At 42.4% G+C, this 22,241-nt stretch overlaps 1 protein-coding gene across 1 annotated transcript in view; it reads left to right on the top strand.

The window, feature by feature from the left end:
• Nucleotides 1-22,241, top strand: part of LOC127428042 (GTPase IMAP family member 8-like) — a 44,478-nt gene that overhangs the window by 19,889 nt on the left and 2,348 nt on the right. Inside the window, exons 10-13 of the mRNA XM_051676064.1 lie at nucleotides 1,073-1,121; nucleotides 4,228-4,524; nucleotides 16,490-16,543; nucleotides 21,520-22,187. Coding sequence (XP_051532024.1) covers nucleotides 1,073-1,121; nucleotides 4,228-4,524; nucleotides 16,490-16,543; nucleotides 21,520-22,121 — 1,002 coding nt within the window. The 3' untranslated portion in view covers nucleotides 22,122-22,187. The remainder of the gene's footprint in view (nucleotides 1-1,072; nucleotides 1,122-4,227; nucleotides 4,525-16,489; nucleotides 16,544-21,519; nucleotides 22,188-22,241) is intronic.

The raw sequence follows: 22,241 nt of genomic DNA, 5'->3' as shown, positions 1-22,241 counted from the left end.
GGCGCTGGCTCGTTTACCGTGGCAGGCATGGGCGCTGGCTCATTTACAGTGGCAAGCATGAGTGCTGATAACTCATGAGGAATTGTCTTCATGGCCAAACACACCGACATCAGTGGGGGATCATCCACTTTGGAAGATAGTGCTGTACACCATGAGGTAAACTCCGTGGTCATCGGAGCAGGTGGCGGTGGGTTCCTGCCATAACCCACAGTGTAAGGGGGAAATGTTGAGAGGAGTCACCTTGTGGGTCGCGGTGATGGGAATGACCTCCTCTGACCAGCGTGGTGGTAGTGGATCGCTAATGTGACTTGCACATACTCCAGAAGAGATGTTTCCTACCTCCGGAAAAGCTGTCCACCAGTGGAAGGTCAGTCCCATATGAAAAATGTCTCTAAGGCAGGAGTCGGATAATGTGGTTTTTGCAGCGAGTTGACAAAACTTGGTTGCATATTCCTGAAGTGGAAGATTTTGTTTAAACAACTCCATAAATGTGCCCGTCAGCTTCATGTTCCTATTTGGATCTCCCGCTGGGTTCAAGGTGGGTCTAGTCATCTGTCATGCCACAACACAGACACAGAAGAAGGGTTGAACCCAATAGTGGGAGCTTTATTGATGAAGAAGATCTTTGGGTAAGTCAAATGTTATAGGAGAGATTGGTAACTTAACTTCAATGACAGAGGTAGTGTTTGCAGGGAGTTTGCAGAAGGAGAGCCAATCCAGGAAGTCAGAGGAAGATGAGTCCTTGGGATCACGGAGACAAGGAATATTGAATGTATGAATGAATGAACGTTACATTTATATAGCGTTTTCTGACACTACACTCAAAGCGCTTTACACAGTGAACAGGGGACTCTCCTCAACCACCACCAGTGTGCAGCATCCACCTGGATGATATGATGGCAGCCATAGTGCGCCAGTACGCTCACCACACACCAGCTATTGGTGGAAAGGAGAGACTGGAGTAATAGAGCCAATTAATGGATGTGGATTATTAGGAAGCCATGATTGATAAGGGCCAATGGGGGGAATTTGGCCAGGACACCGGGGTTACACCCCTACTCTTTTCGAGAAGATTGGGTATTGGGTAAACGACTGGAGCTTCACGTACGTAGGAAGAGCAGGTAAGTCTGAGTGTTCCTTGCAGAGACTAGACGAGGATGGAGTGGTGGGGTGAGGATTTATAGAGATACTGTGATTGAGTGCTGGATTGGGCTCAGGTGTGAGTGATTAGTGCTTCAGGGAGAGAGAGCAGAGTGTGGAGTGAGAGAGGGAGTCTGGTGTGGATGTGACAACAGGTTTAATTTAGTTTATTTAATTCATGTCTAAAAATGTCATTATATTTGACAATAAAACATTAATGCATTAATAAATCATGTATTTGATGCATGTTTAAAATGTAATTAAAAAGGTACATTAAGAAGTCAATGCGGTAAATGCACCTTTTAAATTGTGTTTAAAAAAAGCATTTGGCAATTGCTTTACTTTATCGTTGTACTTTTGCTCTTTCTTTTTCCATTTGCCAATAGATCTGTTCAGGTTGAAGTCCAAAAGCAGTCATTAAAGCAACAACTAACAAAACACACACTGACACGGACACACCCACACATACAACAGAACTATCTACATGCTATTTACACATTTGCAAAGTCCTAAAAAACGAAATGCTTAATAGTAACAATAGTATCACAGTAAATGTTTCTAGTAGTAAATAGGTTCACAGTAGAAAATGTTTCATATCACATACACATACGCTACTCTGCAGTCACCTGTCCCCTTGTAAAAGAAGAATGAAAAAGTATGCTTAATGTGGGAAACAGATTTTTTTTTTTTTCCAGCAAAGCACAACCACAGAGCCAAAGCTTTTTGACACACTACTTCATAGGATACGTACAATGTCATATCAACTACTCTTGTCTTTTGATTGCCAAACAATTTTTATATCTGGCTTCTCAGGACAGAGTTGTTTGTTTGCCAGTTTGTCTTAAATTTGCAATAGAATCAACACGCTGTTATAAACAAGTTCATCGGTAGAGCTCGCCATGTTCACACTCTGTCACACTACTGGCGTGCACTAATACTAGTTAACTTGGGCTTGGCACTACGTTAAGCAGCAAGCAGGGCAGATTAGGTTCTGCCCCAATGGGTCTAGGGCTTGTTGCAGTACCATATTTTACTAAAGATTTTCATTGGAAAAAATGAGGGGCGCTGTGAAGTTTGTGAGGACTCAATTACATGCTCGTAAATCTATCATATTATAGACCTGCATTTAAATACATGTGTCAAACTTTTTGAACACATTAATGGGTTAAATTTCATTATTGGCAGTTTATAATATGGATCCATGTTTCAAGTGGATAATAGTTTAGGTGAGGCTCTGCCCTACCTGCCCTTATAGACGAGCCGCGGTTACATGCCGGTAACAGAGAGATGTGAAATTAATTTCAGTAATGTGAAAATGACAATGAATAAAAATGAAATATGACATGTTCTTAGGAGTGCCAACCATTCTACATTGTGACTATTGTTATTTCTGTGCATTTAAATTCACATTTTTACAAAGTGTGTGGTCACACTACTTTATCTCTGTGTCTGATTTAGAAGTCATCTACTGACCTGTAGATGAACATGTAGGTTATTTGTATTTTTTCCAGTCAAACTTGTGCTGCAAAAATCAATAACAACTTTAACTTTGCAATGCTGGCAAGTGACCATGGTATAAACAGAATTACCCATGATGTGTGTTAAATGCTCTGCAACCCCCATGTTGTGCATTAAAATGGTTTAATGCACACCTAGCCTGGACTATACCTGGATATTAATATTTTACCATAAGTGAATAACTTTTGTTTTGAAATGTTGCTGCAGTGCTTATTTAAGGTTAACACATTGATGCAATTAAAATGGTATTTATGTAGAGTTGACAGCAACTTGTTTGAAAAAGCAGTTCTGACTCAAGATTCTGTCTAGATGAGTCACATTCAACGGCGTTGTAAAGTTGCTATAAATGCACACCTGTCACCGCACTTTCTATATTTGTGTAAGTTGTTTGAAACAGAGTTAAGTAAACATGCAGTATTAGGTATAAAAACAATCATATTCAAAAACCACAACTATGATTCTATGGAGAAAAAGTAATAAACAGTTTTTACATTTCACAAGTGTGTCTGAACTAAAAAGCTTAATGATACAGTTCACAATATAGTTTTAACACATATGTGAAATGAAAAAGAGACAGACAAATGAACAAGCATCGTTCTGATCTGAAATGTGTTTACTACGCATTTCAAAGTAACATCACTAAAGGTTGTATAAACGTTTTTTTTTACAAGTAGTGTCCTTATCTCAGTTTTATGCATGAATGCACACAGCTCTGCTATTATCACATGCACACAGCAACTCAGGCTGGCATACGCTCTTCAAGAGATAACTTTTATAAAGGGTATAAACCTAGATAATGGCAAAAGTTATCTAAACAGAAAATAGACAGAACTTAGAAGCCAATTAAATATCCAACACTGGCCGATAAATATTTCATAAAGACAATTAGTCTGTTAGTTCAGTAGCTGTCTCTAAGTCTTCATGTTACTTGGCCTGATACAATTATTTATTTGCAAGGCAGAAAAACTCCTTGCTTCAAAAATAAAGCATTATGATCTTAAAACTGAGGGCCACAGAGGGGTGGTTGAAGAAAGCAACAGTTCAAAACTATTTTACTTTCTGTCTGCACAACTGTATTTTGTGGTATTCTTGTAAATTTCTCCTGGTCAGATAATTACAATGTTACAATTTTCTGATTTTTTTCTCTCCAAACTTTGGAGAAAATAGGACAAATACGTAATATGGATGAATTCAGTTCAGCAATGTGGTGACATCTCAAATCAGCTTGTTACAGACCATTTAACTGATCTTGAAAAGTTTATATTTGTTAATATTTAGATATGTAGTGTTTACTTGTCACTTAATAGTATTCAGTCTTTCTAAGCTGAATGAACAGTAATGGTTGTTAACCCTGTAAGTGTCCTTTAAAAAAGTATTTCTTATGAAAATAACTCTGGCCTCTGAATGTGATTTTTTTTTTTAGAAGAAATATAGGTATATTAAGAGGCCAATGTAGGACTGACATCAGTTTTGCACTTTTTTGAGCATGTAAGATTTAATTGCATTTGTCTAAATAACCACTAGTCACTAAAAACCACTACTTTCAACTCATCTGTTTGTCTGTTTTAGATCTTAGGGTTGTTTTTCTGGGATATCAGGGGTCGAACAAGACATCCATCATTAACAGCCTCATAGGAGACAATAAGGTTGAATCTAACAGATCTCATGTCACATCTGTGAAGCGAGACAGTCCAGTGAATGGATGGACAGTCACTTTTGTTGACACTCCAGGCTGGTTTAGAGTGTTCAAGTTAAGAAACACGACAGCGGTTCTGAAACAGGGACTAGTTTGCAGTGTCTTCAAGAGTCCACCAGGATACCAGGTTATCGATCTCAGTTTGCCTTTTACTCAAGAACACAGAATCAGCATTGAGGAATCTTAATCTCTATGGAAAGAGAATCTGGTCACACATCTTAGTACTCTTTATATGAACAGATTTACTGAAGGAGAAATTCACTGAGCAACACATAAAGAGTCAAGGAGAACATCTGCAGAAGATCACACTGAGATGTGGAGACAGATATCAATTTTTTATGTTGTAAATAAAGGTATGTTGAAGAACTGCTTAAGAAGATTGATGGTGTTGTGGCAGTAAACATTTTAATTTTGATGAGGACATACTACTAAGAGATTCACAGAAAGAGAAATAAAACTGACAGTTGTCCTGCTGGGGTTATTTTTTTTCTGGGCAGAATTTAGCAGGAAACACCATCTTCATTGATTAACTATTTGAGACAGAAAGAAAAAAAAGGTGTGGTGATGTGAATGGAAGATCAATAACTGTAATGGACATGCCAGGCTGGTGGAAGTATTTCCCAAACAAATTCAGTCCCGTGTCTTAACAGTTCCTGAATTGTTTAAGAATGAACAAAAAAGGATCATTGAAGAGTACATGGCCATTTTCGGGGAGGACATCTGGAGACACACCATAGTTTTGTTCATGTGGCAACAGATTCCTAGACTTATCAATCGAGGAGCACATTGAGAGTGAAGGTGAAGCCCTCCAATGGCTGATTGAGAAATGTGGGAACAGATATCACATCTTTGACAACACAGACAGGAAGAATCGATCTCAAATCACAGAGTGAAGTAATACTGTAATATTGTGTTACTTACAGTTATAGAGGGTGAATCATCTAATCCAAACCTTCTTAAAAACTGTGTGTAAACAGTAAACCTCAACAGGACGTCAGCAAGTAGGAATAGTTTACCTGTTCCCTCTTTGTTAACAAGGGATCTGTAATTATCAGACAAGATCTTGCCGGTGATATACAATATAAAGTTCTTGCAATATGCAGTGCTTTAATTGTGGGTGGTGCTGTAATGGCGACGCGTGCAATGGTGTCGTACATAAAGTGTGCGGTGTTTAATTTTGTCTGCATGTTTGATGTTTTGTTATGTCTACAGGAGGCTTTAAACTCACAGTCTAATGGAGTTTTTAATGTTGGACCTGGACTAAATAAGAAACGTACTTTTCAGCGATGCTAATGCAAAAATATGGATGGATCGCACAAGTTTGGGGGAGGATCATTGCAGTACTGCCAGGAGGACTTACTACAGTTATGAGGTATGGATGGCATGATTCCGACCTTGGAGGCCTGCCAAGAGCTGTTGGTGGCCTCACGTGGAGAGTGCCACGGGGAGCGGTGTGAGGTCCTCATTAGAAATTGGGGAAAGAGGGGAGGAATCAGGCAGAGATTGAAGAAACTGACTGGAACTGGGGTATGTCCTCCACTACCGTCTATAATTATAGCGAATGTCCGATCTCTTCGTAACAATTTGGAGGAGTTACATGTGAATATTACTTGTCTGTGGGGATATAGAGAAGCCTCTCTGATTTGTATAACAGAGTAATGGCTCGAACACACAATACCGAACTCAGAACTCTTTCTAGATGGCTTTGGGATCCCAGTTAGATATCACAAGTAGTGGAAAGAAATGTGGTGGGGGGTAATGTGTTTATGTAAATAAATCATGGAGCAGGACTGTTAACATAAAGGAGACATGCTGCCCACCGGACATAGAGCTACTTGCTGTGACTTTCAGGCCAAAGTACTTACCCAGAGAGTTTGGGCAACTTGCTCTGGTGCTTGTTTATATTCTGCCTGCTGGAAACGTCACCCGAGCAATAGCAATATGTGTACATGACATTGAAAACATGTCTTCTGATTCGAACATAATAATATTTTGGGATTTCAATGGCTGTAGACTTAACAAAACAATGCCCAGTTATCAACAGTACATTATGTGTGCTACCAGAGGTGACAAAACAATCGACAGTACAGAGAGAAAGTGGAGAAGTATTTTCTAAAAGGAAAACCCAGGGATGCCAACTGTCAAAGGTCTTTTGTGAACTGTTTAATATGGAAATCTTCTATCATTTGTCCGATACCCAAAAAGAACAACCCTACTTGCAAGAAAGACTACCACTCTGTAGCATTAACATCTCTTGTAATGAAGAGTTTTGAAAGGCTCATTCTTCCGCAGCTGCAGAAGGAGGTGGAAAGGCACACTGACCCACTTCAGTTTGCTTATAAACAACAGAGAGAGGTCAACGATGCCATGCTGATTTACTTCATGGTATGCACACTCATCTTGAGAGGCCCAAGTCTTTTGTCAGGATGGTTTTTGTTAACATCTGTTGGAAACTCAGAAGTGAAGACCAGGAGACTTGGGTAAAGCTTCAGTAGGATTCTTTATTGTAGAACATCAGGAGCATCAGTCTACAGGTCAGAACTTGCTGTCTTGCGCTGCAGTCATCAAGTCTAAAACAATGAGCTATAATTGTAGTTTTAACTACAGGGCTGTCCTTCCACGAGAAGACAAAGTACTCAGTTGATGACTGTAAACAAAGTGTACAAAGGAAGTAAGCAGTTGTAGGAACCCTCCCCAGACCCTAAAGTTTCACCAGCCCTTAATCCAATCAGCATAACTATATCACTCAGACTACTTAATTATCATAGACATAAATGAAGGTCCACACCTAAGCCATTATATTTACATTTGACTCAGACAATGATTAAATCATGAACGATGGTCGTCAATTCAGTGACTGGGACGGAGGCACCAAGAGCCAACACATACCAAAGGTGATAGCTTCAGTAAGCCATTCTTGTTTGACTCACAAAAAGGTGAACAGGATCTGGCAGAGACCTCCACTTAGCAACTCTGTTTAACAGTGTAATCCAGCTGACGCTGTTGCTTCTCTAAACTAAGAAGTCTGATACACATATAATAAAAAAACGTATTCTTAAACTCATTCTTAAATGTATATTCCCACACATCTCAAGTGCATTTAATAAAGTGCAACCTCACCTCATGGGGAAAACACTACTACGAATGGAAGTAAATCCACGTCTTATACTACAGGTTTTGTACTTTTTGATCAAAAGAAATCAAACGGTCAGAGTGAACGGCCAGTTTAGCACGATAACATGTTTCTACTGGGGTTCCCCAGCGTTCTGTCATTTCACCTGTACTGTTCACCCTGTTCATTGATGACTGTAGGAATAATGACCCATAAATAGAATACATAAAATGTTCAGATGACACAGTCGTAGTGGATAACACAAACTCTGATAGGCTGAACTGAATAAGTTCTCTGGTAGCCCTTTTCCACTGAAGTAGCGATGGTTTGCAAGCCAGGCTTGTCCTCAGCTGGTTCACGGACGGGGCAATCTGGAGCCTATCACAAATGAGCTGTGCTTTTACACTGAATTGAGATCTGCTTCAGTATTGAGTGGCGATGTAAGGAGTTACATACTACCTCACCTGCCCACAAAGAAGCATGGCGTGTGACAGTGTTTGTTTACATTTTTTTCTCCTGTTTTTGTGGACATATTTAAACATACAGAGAAATGCAATCCAACGTTATTACATTGCTCAACAAAATTGCCAGAGACGACATCTACACTCAAGAGGACAGGTGACGTAATAACTTTATTTTTATGAGCTTTTAAATTTCACTTAAATTGTTAAGTACCATAAACTGTAAAATTGGAATCGTGATTAACATTGGTGTAGCAGATTGTTATATTTAGATTTTTGGCATATCATATACTGTAATTACGCTTATGTCTTGATTGAGAATCTCCACCAGTTTATTTAACAGTTCCCTATCTGTCAATCACTCGATGTTGTGTCGATGTAGTGACACTAAGGGTCACTCTTGGGAGCCCGAGACACCTCTGGTCTTTGATAAAAGGCCAATGAAAATTGGCGAGTGGTATTTGCATGCCACTCCCCTGGACATACAGGTATAAAAGGAGCTGGTATGCAACCACTCATTCAGATTTTTTCTTCGGAGCTGAACGGTCATGCTCACTGAGCTGAATTCCCATGACTGTTCATTCACCTCTGCTAAAACTGACGGCGCATTTCAGCGGCTTCTCCCTCCTCTGCACTGGTGCACTGCAGACAACATCCCTGGGCGCTAGTATATAGAGAGTATATTTTCCTGAAAGAGTATATTTCTCTAAAAGAGCAGCACACACGGAACGTCTTTTTAAAGACGTATCTTTTTAAAGATGCCTTTCCAATTGTGTGTTATTCCTGGTTGCGGTTGTTACCTCTCAACTTCAGACGGTCACGATCGCTGTCTTTCGTGTCTGGGCACGACCCACACAGAGGCAGCGTTCGTGGATGGTTCATGTTCTCACTGTGAGAACATGACCATGGCAACGTTGCGGTCACGGCTTACTTTCGTAAGAAAGTGACGAAGGTCACGGTGCGGTCTCTCAGGTGGACGATGTCCACGTTAGTGGTCCAGGAGTGCCAACTTTGGCTCAACCTGGTCGAGATGGGTGAGGCCAACAAGACATGGTTCCTTGCTGCTCCCATCTCCCAGGCTGGCCTGTTCAGCGACACCATCGAGGACTTTGCCCACCAGTTCTCGACGGTGAGCAGCAGACGGAAGCTATCCGGCATATCCTGCCCCGGCGCGGCTCAAGATCCTGCACCCCATCTGCTCATCACCAAGGGCGTCCCCCTGCGGTGACTGCACCGGCTCCACCACAGCCTGCCCCTTCGGCCCGGCCCCGGTGTGGAGCCCACTGCAGGAAGCAGATGCCACCCGTCTCATGGCCGGCCGCCAAGAACCCAAGAAGTTCGTCAAAGCGCCCCTGAGATGGGCAACCCAGGGTCGACGGAACCCACTGCACTGGAGCTGGTAGTAAGACCACTCCATCCCCCGGTGGAGGGCCGGGTGGAGAATCTTTTGTCCTTTTCATTGGATTTTGCCGCATGCCCAAGTGGCTGCGGTACCCAACAGTTCAGCAAAAGAGCAGTTCCTTCATCACGCCCACCATCCACCTTTTTTCCCTTGCAGGATTGGCGCTCCAGCGGCGGTCTCCCCGCCCCTGCGCACCCAGCTGTGGCACACATCCACCCCCGCTGTGACAGTCTCCACGGGTTACGAGGACAGGCCTCTTCCTCCCCCATCCCAGGCTGTTCCGGGGGTGGTCACAAGGAGCCAGGTAAGTGCTTCGATGTCCCTAGACTCAGCACGGCCACGACATGGTGTGGCACCTCGAGCTCCACCCCGCTGCGAGGCCCCACCTGCCGGTACATCCGACGACATTGTCCCTTTGGTCCCCCTTGCGCGGAACTTGGATGCGTGGCTTGCGCATTCCAATCCATCGCGATGGCTGGTCCGGACCGTCCTACTCGGCTATGCGATTCAGTTCACCAGGCATATGCCCAGGTTCAGCGGTATCCACTTCACCTTGGTGAAGGACGAAAACACTGTTACCTTGCATGCGGAGATCGCCACCCTCCTACGGAAGGGTACAATAGAACCTGTCCCTCCAGCCGAGATGAAGAAGGGGTTTTACAGCCTGTCCTTGTCCCCTCGCGTCTTCACGAAGGTCACAGAGGCAGCTCTTGCCCCGTTAAGGGAAGTGGGCATTCGCATTCTCAACTATCTTGACGATTGGCTAATCCTAGCTCACTCTCGGGACATGTTGTGTGCACACAGGGACTTGGTGCTCTCGCACCTCAGCCGATTAGGGCTTCGGGTCAGCTGGGAAAAGAGCAAGCTCCTCCCGGTTCAGAGCATCTCTTTTCTCAGTTTGGAGTTGGACTCAGTCTCACTGACAGCGTGCCTCACGAACGAGCACACACAGTCTGTGCTGACCTGTTTGAAGGCATTCAAACAGAAGACAGCGGTTCCACTGAAACTCTTTCAGAGGCTCCTGGGGCATATGGCATCCTCAGCGGTGGCCACCCCGCTCGGGTTGATATGAGACCGCTTCAGCACTGGCATCAAACTCGAGTCCCGAGATGGGCATGGCGCCGCGGGACACATAGCGTGGCCATCACGCTGGTCTGTCACCGTCTCTTCAGCCCTTGGTCCGACCTCTCGTTTCTAGGGGCAGGTGTTCCCCTAGAGCAGGTCTCCAGGCACGTCGTGGTCACGACAGACACCTCCAAAATGGGCTGGGGTGCTATTTGCAATGGGCACGCAGCCGCTGGCTTATGGACGGGCTGCGTTGGCACATCAACTGCCTCGAGTTGCTGGCAATTCTGCTCACCCTGCAGAGGTTCCGGCCATTGATCCAGGGCAAGCATGTGTTAGTTCGGACAGACAACACGGCAACGGTAGCATATATCAACCGCCAAGGCGGTCTGTGCTCTCGTTGTATGTCACAACTCGCCCACCGTCTCCTCCTCTGGAGTCAGCAGCACTTCAAGTCGCCACTCACATCCCGGGCGATCTCATCACTGCAGCGGACGCACTGTCACGGCAGGTTACCCTCAGGGGAGAGTGGAGATTCCACCCTCAGGTGGTCCAGCTGATTTGGAGTTGATTCGGACAGGCACAGGTAGACCTGCTCGCCTCCCAAGAATCCTCCCACTGCCCGCTCTGGTATGCCCTGACCGAGGCACCTCTCGGCAGAGATGCGCTGGCACACAGCTGGCCTCCTGGCCTGCACAAATATGCTTTCCACCAGTGAGCCTACTTGCACAGACTCTGTGCAAGGTCAGGGAGGATGAGGACAGGTCGTCCTGGTAGCACCCTACTGGCCCACCCAGACGTGGTTCTCGGACCTCACGCTCCTCATGACAGCCCTCCCCTTGGTGAATTCCCCTGAAGAAGGACCTTCTTTCTCAGGGACGGGGCACCATCTGGCACTCACGACCAGACCTCTGGAATCTCCATGTCTGGCCCCTGGATGGGACGTGGAAGACCTAAGCGGTCTACCACCCACGGTGGTAGACATGATCACTCAGTCTAGGGCCACCTCTATGAGGCGCCTGTATGCCTTTAAGTGGCATCTGTTTGCTAAGTGGTGTTCTTCCCGACAGGAAGAACCCCAGAGATGCGCAGTTGGATCGGTACTCTCCTTGAAGACTGCCCTCCTGACTGCACTCACTTCTATCAAGAGGGTAGGAGACCTGCAAGCGTTCTCTGTCAGCGAAACGTGCCTGGAGTTCAGTCCGGGCTACTCTCACGTGATTTTGAGACCCCGACCGGGCTATGTGCCCAAGGTTCCCACGACCCCTTTTAGGGACCAGGTGGTGAACCTGCGAGCGCTGCCCCAGGAGGAGGCAGACCCAGCCCTGTCGTTGCTGTGTCCGGTGCGTGCTTTACGCATCTATTTGGATCGCATGCAGAGCTTTAGGATCTCTGAGCAGCTCTTTGTCTGCTTTGGTGCACAGCGGAAAGGAAGCGCTGTCTCCAAGCAGAAGATCGCCCACTGGCTCATTGATGCCATAGCTATGGCATATCATGTCCAGGACGTGCCGCCCCCGGTAGGGCTATGAGCCCATTCTACCAGGGGTGTAGTGGCCACCTGGGCCCTGGCCAGGGGTGCCTCTCTAACAGATATTTGTAGAGCAGCGGGCTGGGCAACACCCAACACATTTGCAAGGTTCTACAACCTCCGGGTGGAACCGGTTTCATCCCAGGTAGTGGCACACAATACAAGCGGATAAGCCCGGGATAGCCAGCTGGGTGTATCGCTTGCATATAGTGCCTTTCACCTCCTCTGAGCTGAAGACGTGCACCATTAATTCCCAGTAGTGTTCACAAACTATGTTCCCTGGTTGACTTCCTCCGAGCCCTGTGGCAGTCGAGTTTTCGGAGAGACTTGCTGCCGGCCCAGTACACGTGCTAATTAAGAGCACTGTTCTGTGGTAGGTGCTCCGCATTTGGCGGTTCCCTGTAAGGTAACCCCATGCGATGTATATCTTCCGCTAATTCGTTTCCCTGTTGGCAAACTGCGTCTTCCTTGGGCAGAGACCCTCTGCCACAGTCTCCATGTTTGTAGTAACTCCTCCCCCGTTGGGTAGGATCTACCATGAGACTTCTCCACATGGTTGGCAAGACCATGTGACGTATTTTCCACTTAAATACCCCCCCCCCCCCTTTGGGCAAGGTGTGGTCTCCGCGGTGTTTTCCCCTTGGGAAGGACACCCCCCGACTAGACCTGGCGGCCCAGTCGGATAATCCCCCTTGTTTTTTAGGGAGTGGAAAAAAAGAAGGGGAAAAGAGGCCACGACTGGGTTAGCCTGTCTCTATCTTTTGGATAGTCCACTTGTCCCCAAAGGGCCGTTCGACACTCATAAATATGTTGGGGGAGGTTACGTGTCGGCCTGGTGCGCTGGCTACGAGGCACACAGTTGTCTGCCCGTCACACACCGCCAGTTCATGTAACACATTTCAGCCAGTTGCGGCATTTTGTATAGGGACCCCTAGTGTCACTACATAGACACAACGTTGAGAGAGTGACAGATAGGGAACGTTCTGGTTACTTGCGTAACCTCCATTCCCTGATGGAGGGAACGAGACATTGTGTCCCTCCTGCCACAATGCTGAGCTACCTGCTGAAATGACCGGACCTTGTCTCGGCTCCTCAGCATAAAACCTGAATGAGTGGTTGCATACCAGCTCCTTTTATACCCGTATGTCCGGGGGAGTGGCATGCAAATACCACTAGCCAATCTTCATTGGCCTTTTATCAAAGACCAGACGTGTCTCGGGCTCCCAAGAGTGACCCCTAGTGTCACTACATCGACACAACGTCTCATTCCCACCATCAGGGAATGGAGGTTACGCAAGTAACCAGGACGTTAGCAGCGATCTTCCTAACAAAGTTGAGTAGCTGGCCAAAAATCTCCTTACTGAACAAAACAATGCACAATATAAGATGAGAAGAGTGTAAGGAAAGCTAACAAAGCTTGCAGATGTAATAACTTACCGAAATCAGCTACAGAAGCTGCCTGATCTCACATAAAATTGAGCAAGTGTGTGCCGAAATCGGTATACGTTGACCGAATTTGAAAACACTGCCTCCAGAGGCTAAAGCAGTAAGTGTTTCAGAGCATATAAACAAGTGTGACATCCATTTATATCCAGGAGAGGTCACCAGAAGCCTGTTGTAAAAATTATTGCTTTCAGCAGAACGGGGTAAAACAGCGAAGAGAAATGCTTATTCTTTTTAATCTACCCCCCAACCAAAACCCAGATCTAACCCTAACCATTAGTAGTCAGAAAATGCAATTTTAGGGATCAAAATGCAACTTCCTTACCACGCTCGTGATTGTTAATACAAATGTGATTACTTCGTTGTTTGAATGGGGGATTGAACTGTGGTCTCCCATGCAACTGACACAACATGCTACCAGTCATGCCACGAGGGAAAATAACTGTTGTTGAGCCGTTCCAAACATGTCCAATGGGAGACAGGGCATATCAGTGAGTCTGCATACTGTTGCTGATCCTAGGGTACTAGAACTTTCGGAAACATCATGCCGACTTTCCGTGTGATCATGTTTACAGAAGACACTGGCGATTCTGTGTTTGTCTCAAGCGTGAATGATTTAATTAAATGCACTTTTTAGTTGGCTGACTGCTCTGTGTCCAAGACATCACTGCCCTGTCCTCTGCCGCTTTTGCTTAGGTCCTTCTTATGGTCCCTGTGCTGCAATTTTTTAAAATTCGATTATGATTTGGTCAACCGTCCGATTGAAGCTGACGTGTATCATTTCGGAGCTACTCTTACACTCTTTTTTTCCCTTTGCGATCTCTCTAGTTTATCTTGGATCTCCGTAGAAAACCATATCGCAAATACAGTGCTTGTTTCATCTGCATTTCCTAAACGCTTATGATTTCTGACATTTTATTGATTCTAATATTTGTTCTAGAGTGAAGAAGTACTCACTGCAGACTGTATCTGGCCAAAATGTTTTTGTTTGGTAAAACTTTACCTGGTGATGAAACATTGCCCCGCCCTCCGCCTCCTGACGTAATTGGTTCCTTGCTTTGAGACCAGCTAGCTTTTTGGGCTGGTGTGGAACCAGCTTTTACGCCCCGGAACAGCCTTTTCTGCTTTGGAAACACAAGGAACAGTTTGAGAACTCACACCGGCCCAGGAACCCGCACCTAAACCATGTAAGTGGAAAAAGGGCTACGGGTGTTGCAGTGACAATCTGGAACTGAATACCTCTAAGATGAAGGAGATAGCCATTGATTTTCGTATGGAAAAATGTACCAACACTGCATTAGAGGTCAGTGGTCAGGTTATTGAGAGGGTGGAGAAATACAAATACCTTGGAATCATTATTGATCATAATCTCACCTTCAAATCAAACAGTAAAATGATCTTCTCCAAGTGCCAACAACGTCTGTTTTTCCTCCGGAAACTCCACAAGCTCCAGGTTCATCAGTCAGTTATGAGTTTTTTATAAGTGTTTTATTGAATCAGTCCTCACTTATTAAATCAGTCCTCACTTTTAACATAACAGCTTGGTTTAGAAGAATGAGCAGCATTCACATAATCCCACTCCACAAGATTGTGAGACTGAGCACCAAAGCATTGGTTTGGATCTGGAACCTCTCAGCATCATTTACAGAAAGTGAACAGTGATGAGAGGAACTGTAAAATCACAAGACACCACACATATCCTACATAGTCTATATAACCTCCTCCCCTCTGGCTGTAGATACAGATCACTGACCTTCTTTGTCCCAACATCCATCCGTCTTTTGAATTCATTATGAGAGCATGTTGCACTAACACTTTAAGGACACTAAATTAGACTTTTTATTCGTTTTTAACTGTTTTATTCATTTATCTGTTTATTTTTATTTTTATTACCAGCTCTAATTTTTATGCGGTGAATGTGTTGACACTTGTTTATGTCTTTATGTTTGATTGTGTAATATGCACTGGCAACTTTCACACATTAAGTTCCTAATGTAAAAATAAAGTTCTTGAATTGAATTGAATGACCAAAAGTATGTGGACCTCTCTTCTAATAAACATGTCTTCAGCTACAGCCATTACTAGTGATAAAAATGAAGCACAGAGCCATGCAATCACCTTAGACAAACATTTTCAGTAGAATGAGGCTAATGCTCCAGCTTGATGCTCAGGCCTTCATGTGAGCAAAGGGTGTACTTTTGGCTATTGACCTGTTGCATGTGTCCTCACTGTATATCCACGCCACCATAAATGTTACCAAAACCCAATACAACTTCATTGTGATGCACTGTGGGATATGACACAACTCTGAAAAACATTTAATAAACTGATATACCGTAGCTTCATAAAGTGATACTGCTGTTGATTTACCCAACTAGAAATGTTATTTTACTAAAGTTATTCTTAGTGCCATATGGTTTCATTTTGCCAAACCAATGAAGTAGGGGGAGAGCAGGGATAATGTTAACACTTGTTTGTTTTTGCAAATTTATTAAAATGTTATTTGTCATTATACAGTAAGTGTCAACTTTATTTATAAAATAATTTAATCAATTAAAATGGAAATGCATGGAAGATGATGTTAAATTCATAAACACTTTGACTGTATAATTGTATTAGAGATATGTAATAATTGTAACAATAAATGAGTTGTAGTATGCTCAGTCAATATGCAGTATGTACCGTATTAAAAGCTGAAGTGTGTACAACAAGAAATGTTCCCTATTCTAGAAAGGACCACCTCTGGAGCAGAACTAAATGGTTCCTGTTTTGGTTAAGGTTTTAGTTTCATAAATCCACATGGAACTAGTTTTTGTGGTGGAAAAACAATGTGAACCCTGAAGTAGTTCCAGTAACTACAGTGGGAAAAACCTTATATATATATGAAAACTAGCTGACTAGATTTTTAAATCTCCCAGTTTTAAGTTCCTATTTTCTGTGGTTTGAATTGAGAGTCTCAAGACTTGTACTTAAAGAGTCACATGTTTGACTATCAGCTGCAATAAAGCTCATTGTGTTGTGGAAATTCTTTACACACAACAGGATTTTTGTTAGTCTTGTAGCTTTCTGCTGGTCTGATTGTTTTGGAATGTTATAATTTTATCTTTTTTCCCCTTTCAACAAGAGAAAACAGGACAAGAATTTATCATGAACCAATCTAGTTCCAATGGGCAGTTTGGTAAGCTCTCAAATGCTGTTACATTGTCTCTGAGTATAACATTGTAACAAACTACATCTGCCTGATATTTCTAATTATTGAAACATGTGGTCTTAACTAACTTACTAACTAATAAATACTACCTATAAGTGGTGGGAATCATATAGTCATTTTATCGCTACAAATGCAACTTTTCTGCAGCTGACTGACTTAAGTCAGTGACTTATGACGGCGCCAAAACGAACACATCCTTTGGGGGCTGCTAAGCGAAAGGCTAAACAGACATGCAAAGAAAGTGCAGCTCATGATGCAGTTATGTGAGTTGTCATCATCTATTTTGGAGTGATTGTAATGTATTCTAAAAATAAACTGGGCCTTGTTCTGTCGATCAGCGTCATTTCGGGATAGATCATTTATTCTGAGTTCAAAACAGTGCGAGTGCTGTCGACGCGTCGAGACTGTTAGACTCTTTGAATTCGCGTGCACAATGACATTGTGTCGGAAGATGACTATAAATACTAAAGTAAAAGTGAAGATGTTTGTATTCAAAGTCAAAGAGCAAACACACTAGAGCATTTTTTAATGTTTCAAAAAAAGTACCTCAACTGTCTGTATATCTTCTAAATTCCGCTGATGTTTACATTACTGCTCTAACATAATACTTCATTTACTGCATAAATACTGTTGTTATGTTTATTGAAAAATAAACATACAATTTTATGAAGAAATGAACTATTCTTTCTGCTTAGTAGTTTGTCTCTTTCACTTCCACTAGTAGCTGATTTGTGTATATAGTGCATATTTAAGGTGTTGCACTGCAATACATAATATGACTAATATATCTATAGTCTATATTGGTTCAATAGGAGGAGGAAATCCTGTCCATACCCAGCTAGGGAAAAACGATAAAGGCACTGATGTTTATTTACTGAAGTGGTATTCATCTGTAATTATTTGTTGGCAATGTAATGTTGTCTTGTATTTATTTATTTATTCATTCATTTTACTGTATAGAGTAGGCAAAACTGTTCATTATCCCAAATAGTGGGTGGGTGTGTTACTGTAAATAAATTACTGAACAAATTACTGCAAAAAAATAAATAAAAATAAAAATAAATAAATCCTGACTGCCTTAAAGTTTTTGTCAGTGTGGCTTTATGATTAATTTCTAATTAAATTATAATAAACTGACTTAAAAAAGTTTAATCAAGTTAAGTTAACATTTTAAAGGAATGGAAAAAAACATGTTGTCATAACTTACTGTACAAATTATTTTTTTACAGTGTAGAAAAATCAGTGTAGCCTACCAAATGACATTACTTGTTTTAAACACTACCTGTTGTAGGATCAGTGATGAGGTTTTTAAAGACCAGTGGTGAGTCAGAAGAACTACAAAGAGAGAGAGAGTAGCAAGAGAGTGGCCTTGAGGCAGAGCATCAGCAGGGCAAAGAGAGTGAAGACCCAGAGAGTGATTGTGAGGAAGAGCAACTACAGGGCAAAGAGAGTGAAGGGCCAGAGAGTGATTGTGAGGAAGAGCAACTACAGGGCAAAGAGAGTGAAGGACCAGAGAGTGATTGTGAGGAAGAGCAACTACAGGGCAAAGAGAGTGAAGGGCCAGAGAGTGATTGTGAGGTAGAGCAACTACAGGGCAAAGAGAGTGAAGACCCAGAGAGTGATTGTGAGGAAGAGCAACTACAGGGCAAAGAGAGTGAAGACCCAGAGAGTGATTGTGAGGTAGAACATCAACTCAGCAAAGAGAGTGAAGGGCCAGAGAGTGATTGTGAGGAAGAGCAACTACAGGGCAAAGAGAGTGAAGGACCAGAGAGTGATTGTGAGGTAGAACATCAACTCAGCAAAGAGAGTGAAGGTCCAGAGAGTAGCCATGAGGTCGAAGGCAACAGTAGTGAGAGACTGGAAGTCATTGAGTCTGGAGGAGACAATGCCACACCTGGAACATCAACAAAAAGTGAAATAGGAAGCACAGTACCTGAAGCTCAACCTGCTGATCCAGCCTTGTGGCATGACACAATTTTGCAAAGTTTCAGAGCAGAGGCAGTGCGAAGAGGACCATTTAAAGTCAGAGAAAGTTATGTTTTTCCAAAAACACAGATGGACGAGCTTTTCCACATAGTCTGTTTTATAGAAAAATGCCTAATGATGAAAGAGTCAAAAGAGTCATATTCAAAAGTGAATGATGCATTCTTTTGCTTCAGCTACAAACTTTTCTCTACCCAAGTAATTAAGCTCATTAATGAGGGTTAAAAAACTGTAAGAACATCCACTCCATCCTGCGCAGACATGAGAACAGTTCTGAGCATATAAGCACCATGCAGAAGTGGAGGGAATTAGAGTTGCGGTCTACAACAGATCAGACAGTGGTGGCGAAATGTTCTCACAAGACTGTTAGCAATTATACAGTCTCTTGCTGAGAGGAATCCTGGATTTAGGGGATCCACAGACAAACTCAGTGTTTCTGATAATGGTCATTTCCTAAAGGAAGTGGAGCTCCTGGCAAAGTTTGATCCAGTCATGAAGGAGCACTTGGCTAAAATCAGAGGTGGCAGATCATGGAGTGACACAAGGTGGGAGAGCAGATTACAAAGTGTTCAGGCTGTCAGGTTCCAGGTTGCTCAAATCAGGGAAGCACTTGTATAAGTACGGCAGAGTTTGTCTGACCCTGTCTCTAAAGTGGAGGCCCAAGCTCTTGCTGAAGAATTGGGGTCTTATCAATTTTTGATTTGTTCTGTTGTGTGGTGTGACATTCTGACACTTGTCAACCAGGTCAATAAGCTTTTCCAGTCATCCTCTATGCAACTGGATGTTGCTTCAAACCTGATTACTTCCACCAAAGCAGCACTCTCACAGTATAGGGCCTCTGGCTTTGATGCAGCACAAACAACTGCAAAGGATCTCTGTGAGGAAATGAACATCTCATACAGAAAAGACTACGTAACTCCAGGAAGCAGTTCTCTTATGAGGCCGCTGATGAGCCTCTGACTGACGCACTGCAGAACCTGGAAGTGACATTTTTTAACACAGTTGTGGATGTAGCACTTCATTCTCTTGAGGAGAGATTTCAGACCATGGAAAATGTCAGGGACACTTTTGGTATCCTTTTGAATTTTAATGATGTTGCAACCATGTCAAGAGGAACATTGAAGAAACACTGTGAAGACACTGAGAAGGCACTCAGCAAGGAAGGACATGTAGATATCTCTGGAATGGAAATGGCAGAGGAGATCCTCAACCTTCCAGCATTACCATCAAAAAACACAGCCATGGAGCTTCTGAAATGTCTTCACCAGAAACAGCTGCAGGAGATATATCCAAATCTCTGGATTGCTCTCAGAATTGCAGTAACCCTGCCAGTAACCATAGCAGTTGCCGAGAGAAGTTTCTCAAAATTGAAGCTTGTAAAAAATTACCTGCGCTCCACAATGAATCAGGAACGGCTTAGTGGACTTGCTTTAATCAGCATTAACAGAGAACTCGCCCAGCAGATTTCTTATGAAGCAGTTATTGATGACTTTGCTTAAAAAAAAAAAAAAAGTGCCTCTGTAGGTGGCCATGGCCATGATAGCATCCTTAACAAAGGAATAAGAGATGGTCCAGATGACCTTTCATTCTTTAATTATTTTTTTTAGTGTTTACCTTAGTTAAAGTTTAATTAATATGGACATATAAGTAAAAACATACAAATATTAATAACAGATGTTGTATAAATAAAATGGTTAGGAATCATATTTGCTTCAAGTGCTTTTTATTTATTCTGATAGGTGGAGGGGAGGAGGGGTGTTGGGGACTTCCAACATAAATTTTGCCTAGGGCCTCCAAATGTCTAGAACCGGCCCTGGTCACGACACAATATTATTGGGATTCTTTATGTTTGGTGTATTGCAATTCAAAACTGTGATATCTTGCAATATTTTATTCTCTGTTTCTCCTTATTCTTCATAGACTTCAGAGAACTGTTACCAATTCACCAAATGCATTGTTAAATTGTTACAAAAGTGCCTGAAATAATTTGAATGTTAACCATTTATCTTTGAACATAAACAAAACTGAACATCAAATAAGTCTTTTTTACATTGTTTTCACGTTTTTTCACGTTATATGTGAACCTGTAATGTTGAATGGATTCTTTATTGGATCTCTTTTGTGTTCAGTTGTGATATGATATCACATTACCCAGTCAATTTAAATATTGTAATTTGTAATATATTATTATAGTTGTCATTACTGATTTTAATACTAACAATACTACTACTAATAATAACATTATATTACACTTTAAACCACTCTGCCTTTTATTTTCACAGAAAACTGCAGGAAGAACTTTTGAGTTTCTGTCTTTAGGCTAGTTCACAGTTGTTTTATTATGCTTCTTAATAGGTGACATGCTCCTCTGGTGCCGTTCTCAACAGCATGTTTTAAGCGAACTGAACTATCAAGCATCTACTGTACATCTGAGACAGAGTTCAGTGGAGCGCTCACATGTTGCGAATCATGAGCCGTGCATGTGCTAAATGTGTGCGCGTGTCAACAACAGAGCAGTGCTCATTCACTGAAGACCACGGAGCATGCAGAATGTATCAGTATCATGTGGAAATATTGCAAAGCTTTAACATATTGACTTCCCCCCCACCTTTACTAACTTTATGAATTTTCTGTTTTCAGGTACTTCTTCTGATTTAGAGAAATTAACAAAATTATATGAAGAAAAAAAAACATTAATCATATAAATCAACAAATGTTCTTACATTGTCATAAGCTTTCCATTAAATGTTAATAAAGAAAGAAAGAGAACTGTATCTCAGGAAGTTTCTTTACATGAAACTTGTATCCTGTAGTTTGAGTCGAAGAATGGGATACTGTGGGACCACAAATATAAATACTTGTTTTGTACTTCTTCAAAATTTTAAGAGTGGTTAAATTTGTCTAAATAACTATAAATCACTAAAACCACTCCTTTCAACTCATCTGTTTGTCTGTTTTAGATCTCAGGGTTATTTTTCTGGGATGTCAGGGGTGGAACAAGACATCCATCATTAACAGCCTCATAGGAGACAATAAGGTTGAATCTAACAGATCTCATGTCACGTCTGTGAGGCGAGACGGTCAAGTGAGTGGAAGGACAGTCACTTTTGTTGACACTCCAGGCTGGTTTAGAGAGTTCAAGTCGAGAGACACAACAGCAGTTCTGAAACAGGAACTGGTGTGCAGTGTCTTCAAGTGTCCACCAGGACCTCATGTTTTTCTGCTGGTTATTGATCTCAGTTTGCCTTTTACTCAAGAACACAGAATCAGCATTGAGGAACATCTTAATCTCTTTGGAGAGAGAATCTGGTCACACATCATAGTGCTCTTTACACGAACAGTTTCACTGAACGACAAATCCATTGAGAGTCAAGGAGAAGATCTGCAACAGATCATACAGAGATGTGGAGGCAGATTCCACATTTTTGATATTGGAAATAAGAATGGAGCTCAAGCTGAAGAACTGCTTATCAAGATTGATGGTGTTGTGGCAGAAAACAATGGAATGCCCTTTAAAACTAATAATGAAATACTACTTGAGACTGAAAAAAAGAAAAAATGAAATAAATAAAAACAAAATCCAGACAAATGATTTTGAAGGAAAAAAGAGTACTGTTGAAAGAAATAGGTAAGTAAATAAGAAAAAAGTATATTGGAGACATCCAGATATTTCTTCCAAAAA

The sequence above is a fragment of the Myxocyprinus asiaticus genome, chromosome 37 (genome assembly GCF_019703515.2).
Source record: "Myxocyprinus asiaticus isolate MX2 ecotype Aquarium Trade chromosome 37, UBuf_Myxa_2, whole genome shotgun sequence".
NCBI lineage: Eukaryota > Metazoa > Chordata > Actinopteri > Cypriniformes > Catostomidae > Myxocyprinus > Myxocyprinus asiaticus.
This window is presented reverse-complemented; position numbering and strand designations above follow the sequence as displayed.